The sequence below is a fragment of the Vigna angularis genome, chromosome 1, assembly GCF_016808095.1.
Source record: "Vigna angularis cultivar LongXiaoDou No.4 chromosome 1, ASM1680809v1, whole genome shotgun sequence".
NCBI classification, from domain to species: Eukaryota; Viridiplantae; Streptophyta; class Magnoliopsida; order Fabales; family Fabaceae; genus Vigna; species Vigna angularis.
This window is the reverse complement of record NC_068970.1, coordinates 56,061,861-56,087,821: the sequence shown is the minus strand read 5'-3', so window position 1 is coordinate 56,087,821 and position 25,961 is coordinate 56,061,861. Positions and strand designations below refer to the sequence as shown.

At 32.3% G+C, this 25,961-nt stretch overlaps 4 protein-coding genes across 6 annotated transcripts; 3 read left to right on the top strand and 1 right to left on the bottom strand.

The window, feature by feature from the left end:
* The first annotated feature begins 493 nt into the window (after positions 1-493).
* On the top strand, positions 494-2,995 carry LOC108336742 (uncharacterized). Of its 3 annotated transcripts, XM_052871966.1 has the most exons (4): positions 525-563; positions 1,377-1,510; positions 2,030-2,270; positions 2,651-2,995. In XM_052871966.1, the coding sequence occupies exons 3-4, from the start codon at positions 2,061-2,063 to the stop codon at positions 2,762-2,764; spliced, it is 324 nt and encodes a 107-aa protein (XP_052727926.1). In that variant the 5' UTR covers positions 525-563; positions 1,377-1,510; positions 2,030-2,060; the 3' UTR covers positions 2,765-2,995. The 3 variants fall into 3 exon arrangements, with proteins under 3 accessions (XP_017428698.1, XP_017428702.1, XP_052727926.1); XM_017573209.2 differs by lacking the exon at positions 1,377-1,510 and having other exon boundaries at positions 494-563; XM_017573213.2 differs by lacking the exon at positions 1,377-1,510 and having other exon boundaries at positions 506-646.
* Positions 2,996-3,118: 123 nt separating this feature from the next.
* Positions 3,119-5,317, top strand: LOC108339560 (membrane protein PM19L). The gene is made up of 4 exons (XM_017576706.2): positions 3,119-4,457; positions 4,557-4,776; positions 4,864-4,909; positions 4,998-5,317. The coding sequence occupies exons 1-4, from the start codon at positions 4,331-4,333 to the stop codon at positions 5,085-5,087; spliced, it is 483 nt and encodes a 160-aa protein (XP_017432195.1). The 5' UTR covers positions 3,119-4,330; the 3' UTR covers positions 5,088-5,317.
* A 301-nt stretch (positions 5,318-5,618) lies between these two features.
* LOC108335171 (uncharacterized) lies at positions 5,619-8,368 on the bottom strand. The gene is made up of 4 exons (XM_017571126.2): positions 8,095-8,368; positions 7,102-7,823; positions 6,889-6,987; positions 5,619-5,967 (listed from the first exon to the last, which is right to left on the bottom strand). The coding sequence occupies exons 1-3, from the start codon at positions 8,180-8,182 to the stop codon at positions 6,895-6,897; spliced, it is 903 nt and encodes a 300-aa protein (XP_017426615.1). The 5' UTR covers positions 8,183-8,368; the 3' UTR covers positions 5,619-5,967; positions 6,889-6,894.
* A 6,491-nt stretch (positions 8,369-14,859) lies between these two features.
* On the top strand, positions 14,860-24,738 carry LOC108323814 (SH3 domain-containing protein 3). Its single transcript, XM_017556577.2, has 10 exons — positions 14,860-15,102; positions 15,503-15,625; positions 16,213-16,282; positions 16,428-16,573; positions 17,594-17,695; positions 23,412-23,609; positions 23,707-23,769; positions 23,907-23,996; positions 24,118-24,192; positions 24,291-24,738. Exons 1-10 carry the CDS (start codon positions 15,043-15,045, stop codon positions 24,408-24,410), a joined length of 1,047 nt encoding a protein of 348 aa, XP_017412066.1. The 5' UTR covers positions 14,860-15,042; the 3' UTR covers positions 24,411-24,738.
* The last annotated feature ends 1,223 nt before the right edge of the window (positions 24,739-25,961 follow it).

Below are 25,961 nucleotides of genomic sequence, written 5' to 3'. Positions count from 1 at the left end.
TATGTTTCAATCCAGTGCAAACAGAACAAACATATAAGTAATTGACCAATTTTGAAATTCAAAAACAGACCCATACCTTCCATTTAATGCAGTAAATGATGAACTTATCCTGCAACACCCACTTCTGCTATGGGACCTTCATCTTGTAATACCAATTTACAATTGCATATGTAATGCATTTAAAACAAAACCAAACATAAATTTTATACCAAAATACATAAGTATACAATAAAAAATCTACTATTACTTAATGAAATTAAAGAACAATGATAATACACAGAGTCAATTAATGAAAAAATAACTTACATTACCAATACTGACCTCATATAATTATACATTTTAATATTCTAAATTTTCACATCAATATTTTAATATATAATAATATAAAATTTACTTATTAATGTAATTTATTAAACCTTTCAAACCAATTAATACATCTATTTATAACATATAACTTTAATAATTATATATATATATATATAAACAGAGGTGGAGACAAATTAGTTTGGGACGCAAAAGGCTTTGATTTCAGTATCATTCATCTACAGGCAGTAGCGACGGAAGTAAGCAGCGCTGATTCTATTTCTGTCTTCAAATATAGTTGCTTTGCTTCCACTACTTCAATTTACCTCGTGCATTTTCATAGGTGCTAAACCTGGCTATTTTGTTGTTTATTATGTGTTATTCGTAGTTTGTGTTCTGTTATTCATAGGTTTTTTACCTGCTGTGTTTATTTTTCTAACCCTTATCATACTTGTGTTTTTGGATCTGAGTTTTATATATTTGATTTATTTTCCTGTGCTAGGGTCGTTCAATCTATCTCTTTGGAAATTTCCTTGTATGATGTAAAATACCCACTCGTTTAGTTCCTCATTTGTTTGTCCATTCCGTTATGCTTCAGATTTTTGTTACATTGCACTTTTTCAATATATTTGATTTTGCCCACAAACTGTTTGATGTGTGTTCTGAAGAAGCGAGGATGACCACGTACTGTGATTTAGGAGGTCCAGTTTTCAATTTTATTTATATAAATATTTGCAGCAATTTCTTTGGAGATGCCTCCTGCTATTGTTATTAGTAGCTTATTAGACTACATATATTTTGTGACCCGGTATATATAGCCTATAAAGATACACAATACATCAAAATTATCGTTGATTTTGAAGATCAGTTAGTTTATCCTAATAGGGATTCTGTCAATTAAGGGAATTTAATTTCTCTATTTGGACAAACACATTTCGCAACTGAAGGGATTTATGTGAAGCAAATGAATTGTGTAGATTTTAAAATGCATCTTCGAAATTCACACCTAGATTTTTATTTTCAAAGAATTTAGTTGCCTCTTATCGTGATATTTCACGGATGTATTGTGACAGCACTGGCAGAGCAAGAATCCGGAAAACATGCTAGCTAGATGTTCAAGCCAGATTTTCTTTAGAGTGATCACGGATTCATTCAAAGTATTTCCACCATCAATTGCAATTGTGGATGGAATTGACTTCAAATTTGAGTTATCACATCTTCCCTTCAGCATAATAAGTCAAGTTGTTTTGAACTAGTTACATCATTTGTAAAATCTGTTTGTGTATGCTGTAATAGAATTGTTATACATCAAATAGGATAAAAAAAATTCTGCGTGTCTTCTGGGATTTTCTAATAAAGAAAATTGCTGTATTATGAACTTGAATTAATTTTTAGCATCTGTTGATATTGCCTGTTATTTGAATTAGTAACTCTACCAAAACCTAAGGTTGATCCTGGTTTGTACTTTTATTTTGTACGTCTTGGAATCAAATATGAAAAGGATTGAATATCTGTGTTCCATACAAATAATTTTCTTTATCATTTCTTTGTTTCTTTGTTCCCATGAAATTTTATGCTCTTTTTTCTGTTGTAAACCTTCTTTGTTCTCTCCAGTCGAATTGCTTTCTTTTATACCTCCCCATCCTCTCATCATTTAGTTCTAGTTTTTTTATTTATTTTCTGCTAATAAGATTCCTAAATATTTAAAATATGGCATCCTGTGCAGGAAAGTAGATTGTGGATACTGATAGAAACAAATGAGATCCGACACGGCTAGTATCTATCGCCATCTTCTCAAGGCGGTCAAGAAACATATTGGGAATGAAGAGAACAAGAGTCATTTTTTAAAATTTGTAACCTCGGAGTTCCGTAACAACAAAAATTTGTCTGATGGTGTGGCTGTCCAACAGAAAATAAAACTTGCTCGTGATTATACTTTTCTTCTTAACAGTGTACACCATCAGAAGGTATTATTTACTTTCTGTTACATTTTCCTTTAAATTTTAAATAGTCGTTTGTTTATGACTGTGGGTAAGAAGTTTGATTGAGCAGTTATTATTTGTCAAATGAGATTTACACGAACTAGCTCAGTTAAAAGCTTGATTTGTCAACCCTCAACAACTTTAGATAAGGCACTCATATTAAACGAAAATAAGAAACGTGGAAGAGGATGTGTTTTTTTACCAGTGATCAACAACACCGAGGCGTGTCTGAGCCAGGAGAAAATGAATGCAGATATCATCTTGTTTTGACTCATTTTATGTTTGCAATATATATATTTTCTTGAAAAACTGCGTTATATGAGTCTGTCTCTTTGACCATGCATCACTATTGCCAATTTTTGCAGGATTTACTTTTTTCATACAATATTGCCGTGGATAGATCAGATGAAGTGAAAAGGACTCTTGGAAAATCTGCTTCAAGTGTTGGTCTTCAGCTTCCTGAGGTTTATCAGCCATAATAATTTGTAGTTTGATTTTTGCATGCATGGAACGTGACAGTGTACTGCTGCAGAGAAGGGGCAACTAGTGAAGGTTGCTTTAGTTTTCCTTCATTATTGGTAATTACCAACCCAGTAGATTTTACTTTGGCGACTGCTTTTTCTGAATGAAAATTTGTTTTCGTATTATTTATCCAGAACTCAAAAACTAGTGAAGAAAAAGAGGAAAGAGACTCAGAGCTGATGAATAAATTATATGATTCACACATTGGTTATTTCTTTTTAATAACGAACTCTATAGTCTGAGTGTGATAAATATTTCCCTCTAATAAAAAATTTCTTCCTGGTTTCTTAACCGATATTGACTCCGTGCTGTTCTAACCCATTTATCTTGGTAAGTAACAATGTAAGTTTGCTTGAACTCCCTATGCTTGGGCTTGACCCTGTCATTTTAAAAAACTGTAAAATACTTTTTTTTTTCTCAAAATATTCATTTCCGCGCATGGTTAAAAGGGTCTGAACGAACTTTTAAGAAATATTGATAAAAGTAATTTTTTTGGAGTGCTCTCTTATAAAGAAGAATGAAGCATACCTCAATAATATCCTGAACGTTAGAGCTTTAAAGATCGGCATTATGTTCTTTTGCGAATCAAAGGTAAAAATATATAAAACTACAGAATTAACAGAACTCGAGGATCAAGACGAACGATCAAAAGATCTCCGTAAAAGCTTCATTTGTCTTTTGTACTTTAGATTTAATTTCAAAGTTAAATTTAGTTAATTTAAAAGAGACTTCAACTTGTATCATGTAATAAAATAATGGATGGCTTAGAAGATATTCGAAAACAGACCATATCAATACCAACGTATACAAACTTGAGTACTTTTTATAATTAAATGTCTTTTGGACGCTGCTGATGTTATAATATAATTTATTGCTATGAAAATTATGTTTATATGACCATTATATAATTTTCTCATTGTATATTAAATAGTAAATGTACATTTTTCAACTAATTTTTCTGATATTTTTTTCTTGGGTTAGTAACAACTGTTTCATAAAACCAAACAGGTATTCTAGCTTATAAAACGAAATAATAAATACTTGGGCATTATTATTAAATTCATTAGAAACAGTGTAAGATTTTTTTAACTGGGATTGGGGCCAGTGTTGTGAATGAGAAGAGTGAAGGAGTGGAAAAGAATATGACTAGCCTCACAGAACAAACTACTGACAACTATTAAGATGTTGCCTGTTGAGAAGGTATTACAGTTAAACAAACCATAAAAGTATGAGGCAAGTATGAGGCAAGTAAGAATCAGTCATATTTAGATGTGAAGTGTGGCTATGAAGCATCATCTTTACAGACCTGCATGGAGCTTTTGAACTAACTAGCAGCCTTGTCAAGAAAAGAACCCAAACTTCTGTTTTATCCATTTCAGATATTTATAGGAACTCTCATTTGTACAAAACATATGCATCTCCTGCTCCTTGGATAGCCTTTCCTTCACTGCTTTTAAGGTTCCTTAAATCCCATAGCATAACACTTTTCTTGTTCCCAGCACCCTTTTACTTATCTAGAAAACATGGCTAATGAGCAAATGAAGCCCATTGCCACCCTTCTTTTGGTGTTGAACTTCTGCATGTATGCCGTAGTTTTGGGCATTGGTGGATGGGCAATGAACAGAGCAATAGATCATGGTTTTATCATAGGTGAGGAAATTTATAATGTCCCTATGTTTCCTCCAATGCAACCAACCAACCATTATGTTTCTTCAGCATGCTTATGCTGTTAAGACACTATTTTTGCAGGTCCAGAATTAAAACTGCCAGCACACTTTTCACCCTTATTCTTCCCAATGGGAAATGCTTCCACTGGATTCTTTGTAACATTTGCTTTGCTTGCTGGAGTGGTTGGTGCTGCATCAGCAATATCAGGAATCACTCATATCCGGTCGTGGACTGCTGAGAGCTTACCATCTGCAGCTTCAGTTGCTACCATGGCTTGGACTCTTACACTCTTGGCCATGGGGTAATGTTTTCTCTATTCTTCACCCCCTCCCAAAAAATAATTATGCAGGATTATTTCACTTATCTTACCAGAATCAAATTTATGCAGCTTTGCTTGGAAAGAGATTGGACTTCGTGTAAGAAATGCACGTCTGGTAAGACAGGAAGATTCATTTACTTTCTTAATAGCATTCTTGTAGTATTTGTTCATCATTCAGACCTCTGAAATGTCCAATTTTGCAGAAAACAATGGAGTCTTTTATAATTATACTTTCAGCTACACAGCTTTTCTACATATTTGCCATTCATAGTGCTGCTGCATACAGAAGATAAAACGGAAGGTTGAGGGAATATGGTGGTGGTGGTGGTTTTCTTTTTTCTTTTTTTTCCTTTTTTTGCTATGAAGGCTTGTATTGGTGTGCTTGTATTTTTCTCTTCCATTTCTTTCTTTTTCTGCTCAAAGGAAAATTAGCATCAGAGTGTGGTTTGAATGATTGGAATTGTATGAATCAATAATACATCATTTACAAGAGCAATAAAGGAGAACATGCTCCCTTTTAAGTTATTTCAAACCGTCCTTTTCATTTTACATATCTATTGCTTAATTTTATTTTATTAATAAACTAGTTTTCTTTCTATGTTTCTATTATTTAATATTTAATTTATTTCTTTTAATATATTCTTTTATCCTTATATATTTTCATTATTTACTTTATTCCAATAATATATTGATTTTTAATGAAATAAATTATTTTTAATAAATGGTTTATCCAAAGACCATTTCACGAACAAGGGCACATTAGAGATGTGATTGCACCATATGTTAGAAGATAAAGAATGTTGATTCCATCGTACATTCGATGATTAATGTCAAAGTGAATTTTCTTAAAGAAGTTTCACAGTGAATTTAGCCACTGCGGCTCTACATTATAAAGGGTGAAATAAACAGTACTAAGACAATAATTCCAGAGCGCAGAATTAACAAAAGCATTGAGAGATTGTCATTGTTGCTTAAACAATAGCTACAAACAAACATCCATTGTAATGTAAACAAACGTTGTATGGATTATACAGTTTGGTCTGGTTGCCTGCTATATTTTAGAAAATCTTCAAAGGAGATAATCTGAATCAACATATAGCAAAATTTTGGACAAAAATGCTTCTAAATCTTCACAAGTTTGACCCATCAGTATAGATACTCTCGCTTGTATTTCTGCAAGAAAAGTTTATTTGCAAGTTTAAAATGTATATTGACACAGTGATATTCTACTACAGTAATCCACAAAATAACCATTATCAGAAAGAATAGCACAACTTAAAAATCAATTCATACATCACATACAAGTAAGAAACTACATCTTGAATATTCAAATCTTTATCAAGGAAACATGAATATTTGATAATGCTGAGCTCAGACTAAGTAGAACTTAAATAACAACAAAGAACAAACTTCAGTCACAATGATATGCATACACTGCTAGGTCTAGATGAATCTCATTAACAAGACAGTGTCATCAACAATAACAAAGAAAATCAGATGAAGAAAGTAAAGTTATATAAGACAATTAGAGGATAAGAGATTTTTCACGACAAAGAATTGGAAAATGAATAATAAAGAATGAGACAAATCACTAATGGAGCAGAGTTACCTAATCACTCCGTGTACAAGTCATAGAATCCCTCTTAAAAGACCATGTTTTAAAACCAAATAGAAGCAAATTTCCTAACCACGTTCTAAAACACCTGCTCAGTCAAGCATTTCCTATAAAAAATATTATCTTTGTGCTCTACCCAAATGCACCAAAGATTGACAGTTACAAAAATTTAGCATCTTTATTTGTATCAAAACCAATGAAGCTAGTATCTAAAAATTGGTCGACAAACCTATGACACTCATTCACCAAAAAGACAAAAGCAATAATTACTGAATAAAGAAAACACACCAAACTTCCCTCTATTCACAAAATCCAAATATCCAACCAGTTATAAACAATACAAACCGGATAAGCACTTGAAACAACTACAAGCAAGACACAAGAGGGAGCTTTTCTATCTATATAAATACACTCTTTTAAGTTGAAGGATAGTCCACAAAACATGATCATACATGGTAAAATAATTTCAAAGGGAAAACCTGAAATTATCTATGTGAGCTGGAGAGAACTTCAAACAATCCACAGCAACTCAACCATGAAGTCTTTTGCACCACGTTTGGAGCCAATGCTGAATGAGGCTGCATATTAACGCAGCAAAGAAAATATATTTAAAATTACTTCCAAACAAAAAGTTTACAAATCATAATTGTGTGATGAAAAACTTGTAATGTAAATGTGAGAAAATGTAAAACCTGATTCTTGGAACGTTCTGCGAGGTCACAATCCTTAATATGCTTTGCACCATTGGTAAATTTGGTGAAAGCACTAGCAGACACTGGAGTTAAAGTGTTACTATCACATTCCTTTAGCTTAGGCTCCTCCATACTTAATGTTCTCTCATTCTCATTGGTTAAGGAGTATACATTATCTTCATTTAACTTCATAGCGAGATTGTTCACTTCTTCAGGATGAACTACTGGCTTATCTAGTACAACATTTCCACTATCACTGTTTTCTATCTTGGACACAGAATCGTTAGACTTAACAGACACGTGACAAACAACTGCCTCTTCGACTGAAATAAAATTTCCATTGTTCGAGTTCTTCTCGGAGAGGGATTCACCCTGTGAAGTATAGCTGCCATTCTCATTCTCATTTTCAAAATATGATTCCTTGGCAGTCTCATGGTGCTCAAAACTTATACTTTTGCTCTCAGAACTCTCCTCAGACTTCAAACTTCCCTCTACCAAAACAACACAATCTTCCTTTCCTCCAAACACTTGGTCAATCTTGACATCACTAAAGACTACTTTCAAGGACTCGACATCAGAAGCATGCGGCTGTGCAGCAGATTGCAGTTCTTCACTTCCATCTTTGAATGGATTATGCTGGTCATCATGTCCGTTATATGCAGGAAAATTACCCTCACCACCATCACTTCCATCCTCCCCTATTGACTTCAAACCACCATTTCCTAACATTTCGGCATAATCAATCAAACTATTTCAATTAATGCAACCAAATTAACAAATACTCATGCACCCTACACAACAAACCCAACCACGCTGCACACTTCCGACAATTATTTTAAATCCCAGTGAAAGTGAAACAAAACAAGAATAATTAACAGAACCCCATCTAACAAAACAGAACAAAAAGACCAAAAACAGACATGATATACAACTGAAAAGGGCCCATCTATGTTTAATTGCAAGATGCACATGCATTTGAAGTAAAAAGGGTACCTTGGGGATTGTTGGTTGATGGATTGGTTTTGTTTTCCTTTTCCTTCCTTTTCCTAGCCGCTTTTCTCTTCTTAGCACCTGAAGGCATGATTGGGAGAGTGAAATAGGACGGTGGGGTGCTATGCTTCCCCTCACTATTCAGTGGGGACGATGAAGCTACCACACACAAACCAAATCTACAAAGAAAGAGAGAGAGAGTGAAAGTGAACGGTTAACAACTATGTTTCTCTTATGCTCTGAATATATAATGCAAATGCAGTGAGAAAGCAAAGAAAATTATTGGGCTAGTGAAAAAGGTTGTCATGTCATGTTCAAGCTTCAAAGTTCAAACTGTGGAACTACCCACTAAGACAAGTTTCAAACTTTCAAATTTGTTTTTGCGGTAAAAAAAATCCCAAAATAAACTTCTTAAACGCTTAAATTAATAATAGTATTAATGCAAAATTTAGACGTTATATAAAATATGATGATAATAGAGAAACATCTCAATTTTTCTATTTTTTTATTTTAAAATGTAAATAATTTAAAATAAGTGAACTTTCTTTTCATTTAACATCTATTCATCATTAATAAAATAACATTTTTACTTTAAAATATAAAATAATTTAAAATTAATGAATTTAAAGAAAAAATGTTTTTTATTAGGTACGGAATAAGAATATGAAGATTAAGAGGTTACTTACCATCAAACTTTTTTCCTGTATATTATACGTTTAAAATTTTAAAAGATGTATAATTGTCACACTCTCTATATATTCGAAAATTAAATAAAATATTTTCTTTTAGGAACTAAATTAAATCTAATTTATGCATTCAAGACAAAAAGGATCATTTACCTTTTCAAAAAGTATTAATTTTATAAAAATTATATTTATTTTTATTAAAAACTAATTTTAAACTCGTTTCTACAAAAGGAAATGATATTTACTTGTTTGTTTGTTACTTTATTAAATGAGATTTAGAAATTAAATAAAGAAATAATAAATATTTGTAAATTTATAATTAAGTTTTAAATAAATCAATATAGAAAACAATTTATAATTTAGAAATTAATATCTATAAAATAAATAAATAATAAACTTAATAAAAATTCAAAGAATAAAACATGTATAAAAAGAAACTAGACTTTATAAAAATAACACAGAAATATATAAAAATATGTACAAGACTGTTATAATTAATCATTATAGACTCAATTAATAACAATATACATATATCAGAGATATATTTTAAAACAATTAATTTATCAGTTTTTTTTCCATTTTTTCTATTTTACGAAAGTCTTAAATTCTATATTTTTTAAGTTAAAAATGATAAAAATTAATTAAAATAATATAAAGCAAAATGCATAATATTAAGAAATGTGTTTTTTTATTACAAATATTTTATTTAAATATTTGAAATGAATTGATAAATACAATGTTTTAAATTTATTTTGTTACAAATTTAAATATTTAAAGCTTTATACCAATTTATACGTATATATGGTTAATGCTAATTTTTTTATTAAATACTATGAGTTTAACTTTTAAATACTAAAAATATTAAACAAATTATATTGCAATTTAATGTAAAAAGATATATGTAATTTTTCATAGACTATCTTTTGTAAGATAAAATTATTAATTGAATTTTTCAACATTATAAATAATTTATATTATTGGTTAGATATATTATCTTTATTTTATATTTATTTTTTATCTTTAGTTTGCTTGTTATTATTTCTTATTTGTATCTTGGACTTAGCTCATATTACTTCTATTATAAATAGAGGATTCTATATGTATATTTAACATAAGGGGGATTAATTCTATACATAATTTTCACCATATTGAACATGGTATTCAGAGTCTAAGGTTCTTTTGAGGAAAAACTTTCTTGTGCCTCTGTCACTACATTCATTGTTGTCGGCGGTAGCGCCATCTACTGTCGTCAGCGACGCCATTTTCTACCGTTGTCATTATCGGAATTCAAGTTTCGACCGACGATCACATGGTTTTGATCGTCTCGGTCAGGTAACCACCATGCCATTAACGACGCCTTCATCAGAGCTCCTACGCGTTCTTAGCACCTTTTGAAGTTTTGGATTTGCTCCTTTTTTTGTCATGCACGATGGCATGTCTAGTAGTGATTTAGAGCATTGAAGTCGCTCTTTTTCCTCTTTCAGGTTCATCGTGTGTTGACACACGTCTCATCTCCTTTAGGCAGCTATTCAGAGCATCGAGGTTGCTCTTTTCCTTTATGGGGTGCCTTGATTGGAGATTTTTGAATTTTTTATGGTTTCTCTCTCTTGTTCATCTATGATTTTTTCTGGTGGTGTCTCTTCTGACCTCCTTTTTTTTGTCACCATTGCGTTTGACTCGTCCATAAAGGTTTTTTTTTCATGGAAAAGATTGTTTTTTGTTAGTTTATTTATAGTCGTGGTGGCTCTTCAACAATTACCTCTTTATCCACTAGAGGCATTCCTCAACGGCGATTTGCAAGAAGAGATTTACATGGAACAACCTCCCATATTTGTTGCTTAGGGGTAGTCTTTTGGGTTGGTATTTTGTCTACTATGTCGTCTTGCAAATCATTAGCAATTTGGTGTCACTTGAGTGCAGAAGTAGATATTTTCACTAAGTCTTTATGCATTATATTAGTAACAAGCTTGGTACATACGATTTGTATGCACCAGCTTGAGGGGGAGTGTTAGATATATTATCTTTATTTTATATTTATCTTTTATCTTTAGTTAGTTTGTTATTATTTCTTACTTGTATCTTAGGTTTAGCCCATATTTCTTCTATTATAAATAGAGGACCCTATGTGTATATTTAACACAAAGAAGATTAATCCTATACATAATTTTCATTATATTCAACATTATTAATAAATATATTATTTTAAGACATAATGTAACATCTTATTTTTAATAGTAAAATACTACTAAAATGAAATATTACATATAAGATAATGGAACTACTGTAAAAAAAACAAACCTACGAATGACAATATCTACATCGTAGAATCATTTGACTTCCCAACTTCTTCATTCTTACCTTTTACTAGAACAACTGAAAAGACTGTATCCCTAAGCTCACACTATTAAGGTGATCATCGCAAAGAGAAAACAACACAGAAGAAAGGGTAAGCTAGTGACAAGACAATAAATATCACCTTTATAACATAACATTCATAAATCATTTCAATCACATACATCAACCTAAACATCTTAACATGCAAAGACCTAGACTAACTATCCAGATATTGTATGGAATGTTGAGTTACATAGGTTCTTGCACCTGTGTATGGCCTCTACTGCTTTGTAGAATCTTTACCAATGGGTTTCACCCTACTACTCACAAGGTTAGTCCTCAAATGCTCTTTTGCCAAATGGAGAAAGGCCCCTCAGGCTTGGACCTCACTATTCTCACGGCATAACTCATCACTTTCTACTTGAGTATGGATGATCATTAGAATGTCAGGATAAACCTCAGCTTAACTCTATCATTCATACTATCAATACTTGAAACCATACCAAAGGAGTTCCTCCGTGGAACCAAGTTACCAATTGTGAAACCATTTGAAACCATACTTATATTCATATACTTTCACATTGAATTCCCACATATAACATCACTTATCATATACATAACCTTGTTTTCAATTCATATTACAAATCAATTCATACTCCACAACAAGTAGTAGAAACTAATCATTCAAACACTCACATACATTGCACACACTTTAAGAAAATATATAAAAACCTAGTTGAAATTTTGATATTTTTGTTTAGTCACCAAGTTTGTTTGCTCACTTAAAATTGTCTGTCAGCCCACTCGCTTAGCCACCAAGACTCGCTTAGCAAAAACAGAAATAGTGGGCTCTGCTTGCTCACGTCTCGCTCAACGACAACTCTCGCTCAGCTAGAAGTGTTTTGCTCGCTCAGCATACATACACTTGCTTAGCGAGACTACATAATTCTGCAACATCAAATTTGCACCCTTCAACCCCTCATGACTTATCCTATGCATCTTTTCGAAATTAGGATTTCTAGAAATTAGGGTTTCCAGAACGTTGCTGAGGGGGTTGTGTTGTCACGCGAGAACATGGAGGCATTGGTTTTGGTGGAGGCTCACATGAACTGATCACGGTGGCGAGATTATTCCGGTGAAGGCAAGGTTTCGCGACATGGTTGTTGTTTTCTTATTGTAGGTTGGAGGCTCCTAAAGGTGTGAAGAAGGATGGAAGAGAAAGTGCTTCACTTTGGAGATTGGTGGTGGTGTAATTCTCGATTTCGTGAATTGAGGATTTCTCTATTGTTTGGTTTTCTTTTATGGGTTTTTCTCTCTTTTCCCTTTGCAGGTTCACGTGAGATGAAGGAGGAGGAACAAACCTGGTTTGAGGCTTCTCGCAAGGAAGATGAATATGGTTGATACATCGCGCTGAGTCTTGGTTGCACGATTGCAAGGGTGCTATTTGAGTTTCTAGATTTGCTTTGTTTGCAAGTTGTTATGAGAAGCGATTTGGAGATTGTCCCTCTGTTATTAGGGTTCGCAAATTGAGGGTGAATGAATGCTTCATGATGGTTGCGCAAAGGAGAAGACGCAATGGTGTGCAAAGAGTTCCTGCGAAGATGGAGCTTGCAATGGCGTTGCAATTTGTGTGAATGAGTTTCTTCTCTGAAACGCGATTTAGGATTGTTGCATTAGGTTTTGTCGTGGTTGACGGTGGCTTGCACGGGTATGGAGTTGAAGGGGGAGGTGATGGTGGTCGAGGAGGATGAGAAGAGGATGATGAAGGGAGGAAACTTCCAATTTTAAGAATTTCAATTTTTAAATGTACACATGACATGAAATGTGCAACAAAGTTAGCTAACATTGATAACTTTCGAGAACTAAATATTATATTTTCATTAAGGAGAATAATGAAAATTAACTAAAAACACATTTAACCTAAAATTAAAATAATAATTTATTACATATTAAATAATAAAATTAAAATATAATTTAATTTTTATGTTAAATTAGTTTAAAAACCATTCAATTAGATATAATAGTGAAATAACTCTTTAGATAGAGACAATTTTTTATGTAATAATATAAATAATTTGTATTATTAATATATATATATATATATATATATAAACAATATTATTTTAAGAAATAAAAATAAATAACATTTATTTAAATTTAATTTTATTAAATAAACAAATAATTATTAAAATAAAAAATTGATATGAAAAAGTAATACTGTAATTTATTCTTTAATAATTTATTAATTGACCAAATAATTATAAATTATAAAAGAATAAAATTAAGAATGAAAAAAATAATATTGAGATATATATTTCTACTTTTAATGAAAATCAATTTAAAAATTAAATAAATACATAAAAGAATAAAATAATTTAAACATATAGGACAACAAATTAAATATAAATAAAAAAATAAATTAACAATATTTAATAATTAAAAAAGTTCAATTTTGAAATACTTGTCAATAAAAATAACATGAATAATAAAGTATTTTTTTATATTATAAAATACTATTGCCATGTAACTTTCTATTTACATATAATTCACATTCTTGATTTCATAACTTGGGGATATTCATAATCAAGACAATCTAATGAGGAGTAGGGGAAGAAGAAGAAAATGTGTATGTTTCAACATATAATTATTGAATTAATTACCATACTAAATTATTTCATTAATGAAAATCCGGTTACGATTTTAAACTCTTCATGTTTTTATTCTTTTATCTAGGAAATGCATAACTCAATTATGAAGGTGGCTTGGTGGGTAAGTTGCACGTCAAACCTATCAAATTAAAATATATTTTTAATTTATCAAACTTATCAAATTATTCACAATTTTCTCTTTCATTTTTTTATTTCTTATTTTTTTTCTTTAATTAAAAGAACCATCTTTACTATCAAATTCACTTAAATATATCTTTAAAAACAAACACAAACTTAAAAGTTAGAGTTGGAATAAAATTTTGTATATTAATGTGTCCACAAAAAGTTATATATTAATATTAATAAATATAAATATATTAAAATAAAACATTGTTTGTCAGAAAAAAGTTAGACCTAAAAAATGCAAATTGATTAAAGTATTTTAAATGATTAATAAAAGAATATGAATGCTAAAAGAATTAATTTTGAAAATCACACATGTAAAAGTAAATAATGTTTAATGTATATTATAGTAGTGTAATATAATAACCCATACAATGCGCCGGGAACTTGCATACATTTGGTTTTATTTCAAACTAAATTAGATATCTATTGTTATCACATTAAGTTAAAAGTATCTATAATAATTATTTTTTTCACTTCTTAAACGCGAATTTAAAGTTTCAAACACGTATTACAGTTTTATGTTATAATTCTAATTATTTTATTTCAAAATGATATATTAAAAAACTTTTAACCAAATATTTGCCTCTTGTAATATTATGTTTGTAATTTTCTTTACTTTATTTTGATTTAAAAAATATGCATTATTAAACCTGGAATAAAATATTTAGATATATATATATATATATATATATATATATATACACAGTCACTCACAACTTCCTCAAAAGAAAAAACTAAAATCAGTGAAACAAAACTTTTTATTTTTAAAATTTACTACAGATAATTTTGTCAAAATCTAAAAATTTTCATATAAAATTTCACCACTTAGAATAATTTCCCTAAAAATCAGACCCTTTCCGGAAGTTAAAACATGGAAATGGAAGTTTCAAAATGTAAGGGACTAAATCGGATATTAGTAAAAAGTGAAGAAAGAAAATAATATTTTAGAAATAGAGAGAGGAACATAATTCTAGTTGATTGACTGGGCTGAGCTGGGGTTCTCAGAAAAACATTTGATTTGGATCTGATTTGGTACTTTGATTGTTCCCTTTGATTTTCAGAAGTAAGATTAGAGAGCATAGCAGAAAGTAACCTCCATGGACGCTTTGAGGAAACAAGCCACCAAGTTCAGAGAGCAAGTTGCCAAACAGCAACAGGTTTCGTTTCCCTTCCGTTCAAGTTTGTCTTTTTCTGTGTTGTCACCTCAATTTCAGTGATTTCTTCTCACATTAGCATGTGGGTACCCCATATTTGTGGAATTTGGTCATCAGTTTTGACGTTTTAATTATTCCTTAGTTGTTCTGAGTTGCAAGTGAAAATGTGGTTGTTGACTAACGGCTTTCTGGGTGAAGTTTAGGTTCAGATAGATACTCGTTTGCTTAAATAAGGTGTTGGATTATTATTTTTCTGGTTGTGTTTAGCACATTCCCGTGGATCAACGACACTGTTTTTGTAGTTTAGATTCACACTTTCAGAGTTATTGGGTAATGGTACTTCTGTTTGTTTGTTTTTTCGAGTTTCCAGTTTGTCATCTTTCTCAATGTACTTGTTACTCAGGCTGTAATAAAGCAGTTCAGCAGTAGTGGTTATGAGAGCTCAGATGTTGTGGTCATTGATGAGGTCGAAATGCAGAGACATCAACAGCTGGAAAAGCTGTATAGGGCCACACGTTCAGGGAAGGTATGCATTTTCTATTCATGTTTAGATTAACTCTTAATGTTTGAACAGCAAAGAATTTCCTACTTCATAAACTCAATATAGTATGTTATATGTATATTGAGGAAGTTTATTCAGTGTCCATGGACCATGCATGCATAGAGTGAAGTAATTGTGGTTATCAGATTTATGAACTCACGATTTTTTTATTGCATTTTTTGTAACTTCTAATTCCATTTCTTATCAAGCTTGGATCTGCAGTCTGTGAAAGCGTTTCAAAAAAGATGGGTGTGGGTACCTATCCTGAATGGTTTTCTTGTTGCTGCTGTCATTACCCCAAAACATTGTTATCCTACATTTGACCTAATATCTCTTGTAATACATTTTTGTTATTGGAGCTGTTTCTATCATATTTATTTCGAGTGAGGTAGTGAGAAGGGGAACATATTAATTAACTTGGGGTGGGGGTAAGCATGACTGTACGCCTTTGAACTGCAGTTGTAGCAGAAATTGTCATGTATCATTTTGGGTAAAATAAATTTATCTTCAAAGATTTGTATTTTCATGTTGGTTCTGTTTATTGATATGCTCAAAGCTACCTTTTGTTCCAGGACTTCCAGAAAGAAATTGTTAAAGCAGCCGAAACTTTTACAGCTATAGGTTACAAGCATATTGAGACAGGTGGAAATTGATTTTTGCTTCTTTTTTCCTGCAAATTCAGTGTACTTTGAGGAGTGATATGTTCAGGAATTAGAAGCACCTAGAAATTTTGTTTATGGACTTATGATTTGATTAAATCCTCATAAACAATACGCATGGTAGACAGGAACAAAACTTTCTGAGGATTGCTGTAAATATGGAGCAGAGAACAACAGTGAGAATATATTAGCTAAGGCTGCATCTGTATATGGTGATGCCCGGAAGCATGTAGAAAAGGAGCATGAAGAGTTAAATCGGCTTCTATCTACTCAGGTGGACTTTTCTTTTGTTGATCACATGTATAAGTTTTAATGCAAATTCAGAACGAGAGAATCTATTAAATTATTAGTTTTATCGTTTAGCCACATTTGAATTTATGAGTATTCGAAAAGCTGTGTACAAGTGTTAGATATCCTCTCTCTGTTGCTTTTCTCCATTAAATAATTTTTTTGCTCAGTTTTGAAAAGTAAAATGGTAAAAAATAATGTGTCTTTAAATCTTGGACATTTTTCATTAGTGCTCACTGCCATGCTGTTTTTTTATCGTACAATAATCATATTGCAGTGTCTACTGGAACATAAAACAAGATGAAGTCCCAAAATGACCAAATTTTGTTTACCAATTGTCAAGTGAATGATTTGTTGAATAAGTAGTTGGTTAGAAAGATGATAGATGAGGAGTTATGCTTAAAATATGAATCAGTGAAAGAATTTTGTCAAGAAGATACAAAGGAGTGTATAATTTCCCTTTGCTATTTTAACTATCATTTTCAGTATATATTGTTTCCTGACCTTATGATGTGGCTGCATTTTGCTACTCTAAGTCCTCAATACCCATGTTCTGCTGTTCTTTGTGTATGATATATGGGGCTCGTTGTTACTTTGTATTACCCACTAAGGTTTAAAATACTCTGATCTGGATCTCTAGATTATCTGAGTATCAATTTGGTCATGCTACCGCAGCTAGTTTGGAAGATAGAACTGTCAATTTGCTTAGTGAAAAATATATTTTGGTAGAGTAAATGACATTGATATCCCTTAAGTTCATAAAATATTGCATTGACTCTCAAAACATAGTAGTCCCATAGTTTATTTGTTTTCAAACATGTACCATTCATGACACCCTTCAGAACAGCTGAAAATTAAATCTAAGGAACATGTGTATGTTCTGATACTACATAGGAGGTCTAGGTGACATTTGGAATCCTTGAGGAAGGTCAATTTAATTTATTATTCACATTATCTTTAAATATTATAAGGTGAGAAACATGAATGCAATGGTTTCAATTCCCAGGTGTTAGATCCTTTGAGGCAAATGATCAATGGTGCACCTTTGGAGGATGCGCGCCATCTTGGTCAACGGTATAGTCGAATGAGACAAGAAGCAGAGGCACTGGTAAGTCAAAGTTTACAATGAATTAGCAATGTCTTCTCTTGGATCAACCAGTGACCTAATTATGATTTGAATTCTGAATCTCATTTATGAAATCGAATGAAAGGTGAAGTTTTGAATTTGTGTCATGTTTGATGCAATATAAACCAGTAAGGCAAAAACAATGTATCTTGAAATTATGTATAATGGAAGATTCTCCAAGTTGTAATGTCTCAAATTTAGAAAGAATAATCTATTTCTTCTATATTTCATTAATGAGGCCATTGGTCCTATAAGTAGATGAACCTGTTGTTTATTTTAGGAAATGTAGAGAGCTAATTCTAAGGAAATAAATCCCTGTAATTATGGAATTGTTTTTAAATACATAGTCCTAGTTTTAATAGCAAGATACACCTGTAATGAAGAATAAAATTATAGAAAGGATAAAATAAAAAACTTCCTAAAATACATAATGAGCAGCACGGTTTTGACATTATGTGATAAAGATGTTGATATAGTTTGAGAAGGTGAGCCCAAAGAGGTCATGAGCCAGGTGTTGGATCATTTCAGCCATTGGACCAAATAATGGAAAGTTTATTCTAGAAGGAAAGAGAGGACATATAAGAATCAAATATGAAAGGTAATTGTTATGCTGAGTGGAGGGTAGTGGTGTAAAAATGGCTTTTGTGAAGAGGGGGACTTTGCATTTTGGGAATCTTTTTAGCCAATGCCTTGGGCTCACAGCTCTGGGGGCTGGGAGATATTTAACTTTACCTTTTCCATTTTCATTTGGTGTTCTTGATGCCACAGATTGTCATTCTTCTGCCATTTTATCTGATTATGTGAACACTACCGTTTTCATATTGCTAAATATGTATTTCTATAGTTACTTTCTGTTATTTAGTCGCATAAGATATTTTGATGTGAGATTACAAAAGGGAAACATGATACTCCTATATATATTGATTTTCTAGGCCAAATACCAGGGTAGTATTACTAGAGCAAACTTGACTCAGTGGTATTCCTAAGGTTCAAGTCTCTTAAAACATAAAAATCCTCGCAACAACTTTCTATAAATGCACACTCTTAACTAAGGCGGATAGAAGATCCTTAAACAATTAAACCACATAATATGAAAAGCTCCTTAAATAGTTAAATCCACGGAAAGGGGGAACGGGGACTGGCTCAAGCAATGCAATTGGTAGATATATTAGATTATTAGATATTTTATCTTTAGTTACTTTGTTATTACTTTTTATTTGTATTTTGGGCTTAGCCTATATTTCCTTTATTATAATACAATACCCTATGTGTATTTTCTACACAAGGGAGATTAATCACATACATAGTTTTTTCACTATATTCAATATGGTATTTAGAGCTTAAGGTTCTTTTGAAAAAATTTCATCGCCCCTGTCCATTGCACCCGCCGCCACCGTCAGAGCCGCCGCCATCGTCACCGTCGCCGGAGGTTTAGTTTCAACCGACAACCACACGGTTCTGCTCGTCTCGGCCTGGTGACCCCAACGTTGTCGAGATCGCCAACATCAAAATCTAGTCACACTCCCACACGTTGGCTGAAATTCACAGATGCCATCTTTTCTAGCCGTGTGTGACGACATGTGCACTGTCTTTTGCGGCTACGATCACCTTTGCTAGACACGCCCCAACCTCCTTTATGTTGATCTGGCCTTATTGTCTTGATTGGAGAAACTTGGATTTTAAGGTTTCTCTCACTCTCCTGTTCATTTATGGCTTCTTTTGCTGCTGTCTCTTCTGATATCTCTATTGCCACCAGTGCGTCTGACATGTCCATATATACTAACTATGTCAGTGTGCACCTTGTCTATTGATAAGATAGATGACACTAATTATGCGACTTGGACACCAGACATTACACTTTGGTTTAAGTGTTAGGGGTATGTTGATCATATTACTCAAAAAGTCACTGGTATTGCTTCTGTTGAGGTTCCCGTTGGATGAAAATTGATGCTTAGTTATGCATCATTCTCAAGGGTACCCTTCACTCTTCTTTAAAACAAATTTTTCGTTCATACGACACATGTTCTGGAAACAAGCCAAATTATTATACACCAATAATACTCAACATCTTTATGGTGTTTGTCATGATCTTTTCAATGTTGTTTTTCCTCGGCATCAAAACTCTGGCTGATTATATAAGTAAGATTCATGGTCTTTATCATCTCCGCCCTCCTACACATGTTGGTGTAGTTATAGAGTCTTCATCTCTTCTTCATGCTCAGTTAGGTCATTCCAGTCCTTTCAAATTGCAACAGCTTGTTCCCAGCTTATCCAAGTTATCCAGTTTGGCATGTGAGCCGTGTAAATTAGGCAAACATAGTCGTAGTTCCTTTCCTCGTAGTGTCTACCAATATGTTTCATCCCCTCTTGCCCTAGTTCACTTTGACATTTGGGGACCTAGTTATGTTAAATCTAATTTAGGTTGTCAAATGTTTGTTACTTTTTTTATGATTATTCCAAATGTACTTGTTATTCTTAATGAAAAATTATTCTGAATATTCCAATCTTTTTTTAATGAAATTAAAACTCAGTTTGGTGTTTCTATTTGAACTTTGCAAAGTGATAATGATTGCAAATATCTTTCTCATTCTTCTAAACAATTTATGGTTTCTCATGGCATTCTCCATCAAACTTCATGTGCTTATACACCTCAACAAAATGGGGTGGCTGAGTGCAAAAATAAACATCTTATTGAAACAACACGCACTCATTTAATTCATGGTGAGGTTCCTCAATTTTTTTGTTGATGCTATTTTTACATGTTATCTTATTAATCGCATGTCCTGTTCAGCTTTAGGTGATAAAATACCTCATTCTATTTTATTTTTTCATGAACCTCTTCATCCCTTATCTATAAATGTTTTTGGGTCTACATGTTTTAATCATAAATTTAGTTCTGGTCTTAATAAGTTTTCTCCTCAATCACACAAATGTGGTCTTTTTTAGGATTTACTAGATCACACAAAGGATACAGGTGTTTTTCTTTTTCTCTTAACCGCTATTTTGTTTATGTAGATGTCACCACCTTCAATGAGCCTTTTTTTTTACTTTAAAGGCCATTCTTCTTTTGATATTTCTTCATCTAATAAAGTCAATTTTCCTAGTACGGTCAATATTCCTTTTATTTGTCTTCCTCCAGTTGTGCCTTGTCTACCACCACGACCACCACCATCAAATTCTTCTCCATCACCACTTTAGGTTTATAGTTGCAGACATCATTCTCAACAACTACTAAGTGACTCATTTCAAGTGCCAACTACTTTGTCTCCTCCGACACTGTGAACCGAGTTTGATCTTCCAATTCACCTTTTTATACTTGCCTTTTGTCTATGACCATTCCAAAATTTTTCAGTGATGCCTTAGCCCATTTTGGTTGGTGTTAGGCCATGCTAGATGAACTAAGTGCTCTTTAGAATAGTGTAACTTGGGAACTTGTCCTATTACTGTCTAGGAAATCTGTTGTTGGTTGCAAGTGGATTTTTGCTATCGAAGTTGGTCCTGATGGTACTATTGATTGCCTCAAAGCTCGTCTTGTGGTCAAAGGTTACACAAATTTTTGGATTGAATTATAGCGATACCTTTTCTCTAGTGTCAAAGATGGATTTTGTTCGTTTATTTATAGCCATGACTATTATTCATCAATGACCTCTTTATCAACTAGATGTCAAAAATACGTTTCTCAATGGAAATTTGCAAGAAGAGATTTATATGGAGCAACCTCTAGGATTTGTTGTTCAGGAGGAGTCTTATGGGTTGGTATGTCGTCTTTGCAAATCCTTATATGACCTAAAACAGTCTCCTAGGGCTTGGTTCGAAAAATTTAGCAACGTTGTTCAACAAGTTGGTATGACTCGGTGTGAGGCAGATCATTCAGTCTTTTATCATCACTCGAGTGTTGGATGTGTCTACTTGATAGTATATGTTGATGGCATTGTTCTTATAGGAAGTGACAACCATGGCATCTCCCATATGAAACAACATCTTTGCCACCATTTTCAGAGCAAAGATTTTGGTAAACTCAGATATTTCTTGGGTATTGAGGTGGCACAATCCAACGATAGTATTGTTATATCTCAAAGGAAGTATGCATTGGATATTTTGGATGAAATTGGGTTAATGAATCCAAAATCTGTTAACACACCCATGGATCCTTATACAATTGCTTAGAGAGCTACAATTTGGAGATGTCACTCAAATGACACTTGTATGTGACAATCAAACTACTCTTCATATTAGTTTTAATCCTGTCTTTCGTGTGAGGATCAAACACGTTACAATTGATTGTCATTTCGTTTGAGAGAAGATTGTATATGGAGACATCAAGTCTAATTTTGTTAACTTAAGTAATCAATAGAGATTTTTACTAAGTCTTTACGCGAATCGAGAATTGATTATATTTGTAATAAGCTTGGTACATACGATTTGTATGCCCCAACTTGAGGGAAGTGTTAAATATATTAGATTATTAAATATCTTAGATAAATATCTTTATCTTCTATCTTTAGTTACTTTGTTATTATTTTTTATTTATATTTTGGGCTTAACCCATATTTGCTTTATTATAAATGCAATACTCACAAGGGAGATTAATCTCATTGTTTTTCACTATATTCAATAGCAACAATTGGAATTTGCTGGATCTCCTACATGGGCTTCAATAATGTCTTGAAAGCTTACTTTTGGGACCTACACATAGGTGGAAAAAATTTGGAATATTAGATTTAGGTGGCTGTAGTCACAAGACAGCCACTGGGGAAGAAAAATGTCAGTACAGAGATACTCTAGGGAGGACTCTGAATAACTATGAGGTGGTTTCAGAGGATATAATTTAAAATGAAAGCATTAATCTATTATTCCTATTTATACTAATATTTTTGGTGAAGTACAGCTGTAATACAACCAAGAATGGGCTAATTGGTTAAGAGTATATTTGGACAAACTTTTACACGAGCACTTTTAGGAGAAGACAATAAGAAGAAAAGAATAAAATAAGTTTATTCATAAATTAAAATTAGTTTATGCATAAGTTAAAATCAATTTTTGAAGAAGTTAATATTAAAATGTTTCTATAGGTCAGCTTATGGAAAAACTCAAAGAAATTCTAAACAGGCCCAAAGTAATGGTGGATGGATTTGCTCTAATATTGAAAATGGAATAAGGGAGACTCTGAATATAGTAGTGTGATGTAAGCAATGATAATTTGAAATAGGAAACGTTGATCTCTCACCCCAGGTTTTGCTATTATCGTAGGCTTTGCATAATGCAACTAGTATAATGTCAATGATACTCCTAACCTCATAAGACTCCAAAAAAGTAACAATCTTGGAAGTCTGTTTGCTACTGTGCACAAATTAGGGAAAAATTGGAATAAAAGGCTGGATTTTATATCCTTGATCGGTGATGAATCTAGTTTAGAAAGAGAAAGAATAACTGCCAGTGTTCAAGCCAGGATTTTGAGAGCCTCAAATCTCCCGCCAGGATCACTGAAATTCAATGCTTCTAGTCTCTTCCAAGTTCTGTCACCAACTCTTAACTCCCTTAACTGCCAGAACAGGAACCATCCTAGTGGGCTTACCTGATATATTCTAATGCACTGATTTTTAGATCATGATTCTTATCTTTAGCATGCACTTCAGAGTGGTGGTGGTTACTTTTTTTTTTAATCTTATAACTCAAATTGGTTTTGAAATTCAATCAGAGGGAAGAGATTGTTAGAAGAAAAATACGGGTTCGGGAATCTCAAACTGCTGAACACGTAGCCAAACTGCATGCTGCGGAAGCAAAGATGCAGGAGCTGAAAGCAAACATGGCAGTTCTAGGTAAAGAAGCTTCAGCTGCATTGGCTGCCGTTGAAGCACAGCAGCAGAGACTTACTTTTCAAAGGCTTGTTGCCATGGTATGATAACAGTGATTGCTAGTTATTATATAAATGTATGCCTAACTTGTGATGGTTTTAGAATTTTATTTTAAAGATTGTGCTTGTAATTATTTAGGTTGAAGGAGAAAAGACTTTCCATTTAAGAGTTGCAGCTATTCTTGGTGAAATTGAAGCTGAGGTGAGAACCAAATTTCTTGAACTTTTAAGAGTATAATAATAATAATTATTTATTTGTATTCTAGTGTGTTATTGTTCCTATCAGTTGTTTTCATTTTCTTAATATTAATTATGTTTCATCTTATTGGAACTTCTCAGATGGTCTCAGACAGACAGAAGAAAGAATCTGCTCCTCCAGTGACTATTTCTGAGAATGGCTCCGAGAAAACTATGTACTTCTTGGCTGAAGTATGCTACATATTCCTAAAGCTAATCTTTCCTTTGATTATTATTGTGATGATTATCAATTTCATTACTATTATGATTATTATTATTGTTCATGAACTGTTCTTTGGTGCATCGCTTGCAGGCAACGCATCCCTTCAGTGCTGAATCAGAAAAGGAACTGAGTTTTTCAAAGGGCGATTTTGTGGTTGTGCGAAAGGTTTATGCAAAACATTTTTCATCGTAATATTTGCTTGATTAATCAAATTCTCAATGTTTGAGCATCCATGTTTACCAAATTTCTAAATGCTTGCCTAGGTGAACCCTTCAGGGTGGTCAGAAGGAGAATGCAATGGTAGAGCAGGATGGTTTCCTTCTGCATATGTGGAGAAAAGACAAAGAATCCCCTCTAGCAATTCAGCCAGTGAAGTTTTCTAGATTCTACTCATCTTTTTGCTATTCATTCTTTATTTCCCATATTGGTTTTTGCACTATTGTTCAAATTTGGATAAGCAAAAGGGGTAGGAAAAGGATAGTGAAATTGATGGAAGTGTTACCCCAGAATGAATAGAAAGAAAAAAGGGTGTTAAGCTGTGGGGTAAGATACATGTGGTCTGTCCTTCCTCAAGGGTGATACTTGACACTAGCTTTGCAGACAGTTTTTCCATATATATGTATATTTTTTACTTTTCGGCTGCAGACACAGATTTCCTTTTGCTTCTGTATTCAAATTGATTGATTGAAAAACATGTCTTTGTTGATATCATTTCATTTTTGTGGTAGTACTTATTGGAAGAATGAAGATAAGATTTGAATTTTGTACAATCCCAAGGTATCCCTATTGGTAGTTCACTGGAAAAAGAATTCTTGTTTTATAGTAACTAAGGATCGTGATTCACAAGACAGGAATAATAAGGACTGGGCCAAGTATTACCCTAAAGCAAGATCGTCTTCTTTTGGGGACGGTTTGATTAAGTTTTATACTTTACTTTTCAAAGGAGCTTTCTTTTTGTCTTTTGTCAAAGGTTGTGTTGTGATTCATTAATAGTTTGCTTTATAATGGAATCTTGCTAAACCTTTTTTTTTTTCCTCTTTAAAATATTAAGTTGGCGATTTGATAATAAATAGTTAAGGTTATAACAAGAGTAGTGCGATTGATATTCTTCCAAGAAAAAAGACATTCCTTAAATCCTCCGTGTTTGAGATTACGTTGCATTTTGAGTGATTATAGTTAAGTGGCCGGGTTTGGCCGGGTTTATTGAAGGAGGTAAAGTTGTTCTAATGCCGATGGCTTGTTTTGTTGATCTAAGGGTGTAATATACAAACTTTTTCAGAAAAACTGTCAAGTGAGAATATAAAACGTAAAATGAAATAAATTTTTTCATAAGTTAAGCTAATATATTGAAATTATCTCGCTTTTTTTAACTTATATATAAAATAATATTAGCTTATACAAAAATGTATTTCATTGTTCCTTTTTTTTCCCTAAGATTCCTTCAAGAGAAGTATGTTAAAAAAATGTCCAAATTTGTTCTTGAACTCAACCTATCTTAAAGACAATATCATAAATCCAATTATGTTCTCATTTCTTAAAATTATTTCACCCCAAGCATCTACATTGCATCCAAACCATGATATTTACTGTAACTATATAGTAAATTTAAGATAAATTCATATAAAAATATTAATTTCATACATATTTTAAAATTATGTTAAATTATGATTTTTTATTACTTTTTATTGAGTTCATAATTAGGGATTTAACTTAGTAATAAAAATAAATACTACTGATTTGTTGGATAAACATATACTCGTTGAGCAAAGTTAAAGATAGAAAACTACTAACTTGACAAAGTCAGGAAGTTTATTGACTTGACAATCACTGGGTGAGAATACATTCATTGAATGAGGTTAAAGTCAAAGAGCTACTAACTTGGTAGTTGTTGAGCGAGACTAAAATTAGATAGCTCACTAATTTGACAATGTTGG

Coding starts and splice junctions, on each gene's coding strand:
- LOC108336742 (XM_017573209.2), top strand. CDS start 2,061: ATGAGATCCGACACGGCTAGTATCTATCGCCATCTTCTCAAGGCGGTC. Junction 2,271..2,650: donor ACAGTGTACACCATCAGAAG/GTATTATTTACT, acceptor CAATTTTTGCAG/GATTTACTTTTTTCATACAA.
- LOC108339560 (XM_017576706.2), top strand. CDS start 4,331: ATGGCTAATGAGCAAATGAAGCCCATTGCCACCCTTCTTTTGGTGTTG. Junction 4,458..4,556: donor AGATCATGGTTTTATCATAG/GTGAGGAAATTT, acceptor CTATTTTTGCAG/GTCCAGAATTAAAACTGCCA. Junction 4,777..4,863: donor CTTACACTCTTGGCCATGGG/GTAATGTTTTCT, acceptor AAATTTATGCAG/CTTTGCTTGGAAAGAGATTG.
- LOC108335171 (XM_017571126.2), bottom strand. CDS start 8,182: ATGCCTTCAGGTGCTAAGAAGAGAAAAGCGGCTAGGAAAAGGAAGGAA. Junction 7,824..8,094: donor ATCAACCAACAATCCCCAAG/GTACCCTTTTTA, acceptor CCGAAATGTTAG/GAAATGGTGGTTTGAAGTCA. Junction 6,988..7,101: donor CAGAACGTTCCAAGAATCAG/GTTTTACATTTT, acceptor GTTAATATGCAG/CCTCATTCAGCATTGGCTCC.
- LOC108323814 (XM_017556577.2), top strand. CDS start 15,043: ATGGACGCTTTGAGGAAACAAGCCACCAAGTTCAGAGAGCAAGTTGCC. Junction 16,574..17,593: donor ATCGGCTTCTATCTACTCAG/GTGGACTTTTCT, acceptor TTCAATTCCCAG/GTGTTAGATCCTTTGAGGCA. Junction 23,770..23,906: donor TTGGTGAAATTGAAGCTGAG/GTGAGAACCAAA, acceptor GGAACTTCTCAG/ATGGTCTCAGACAGACAGAA.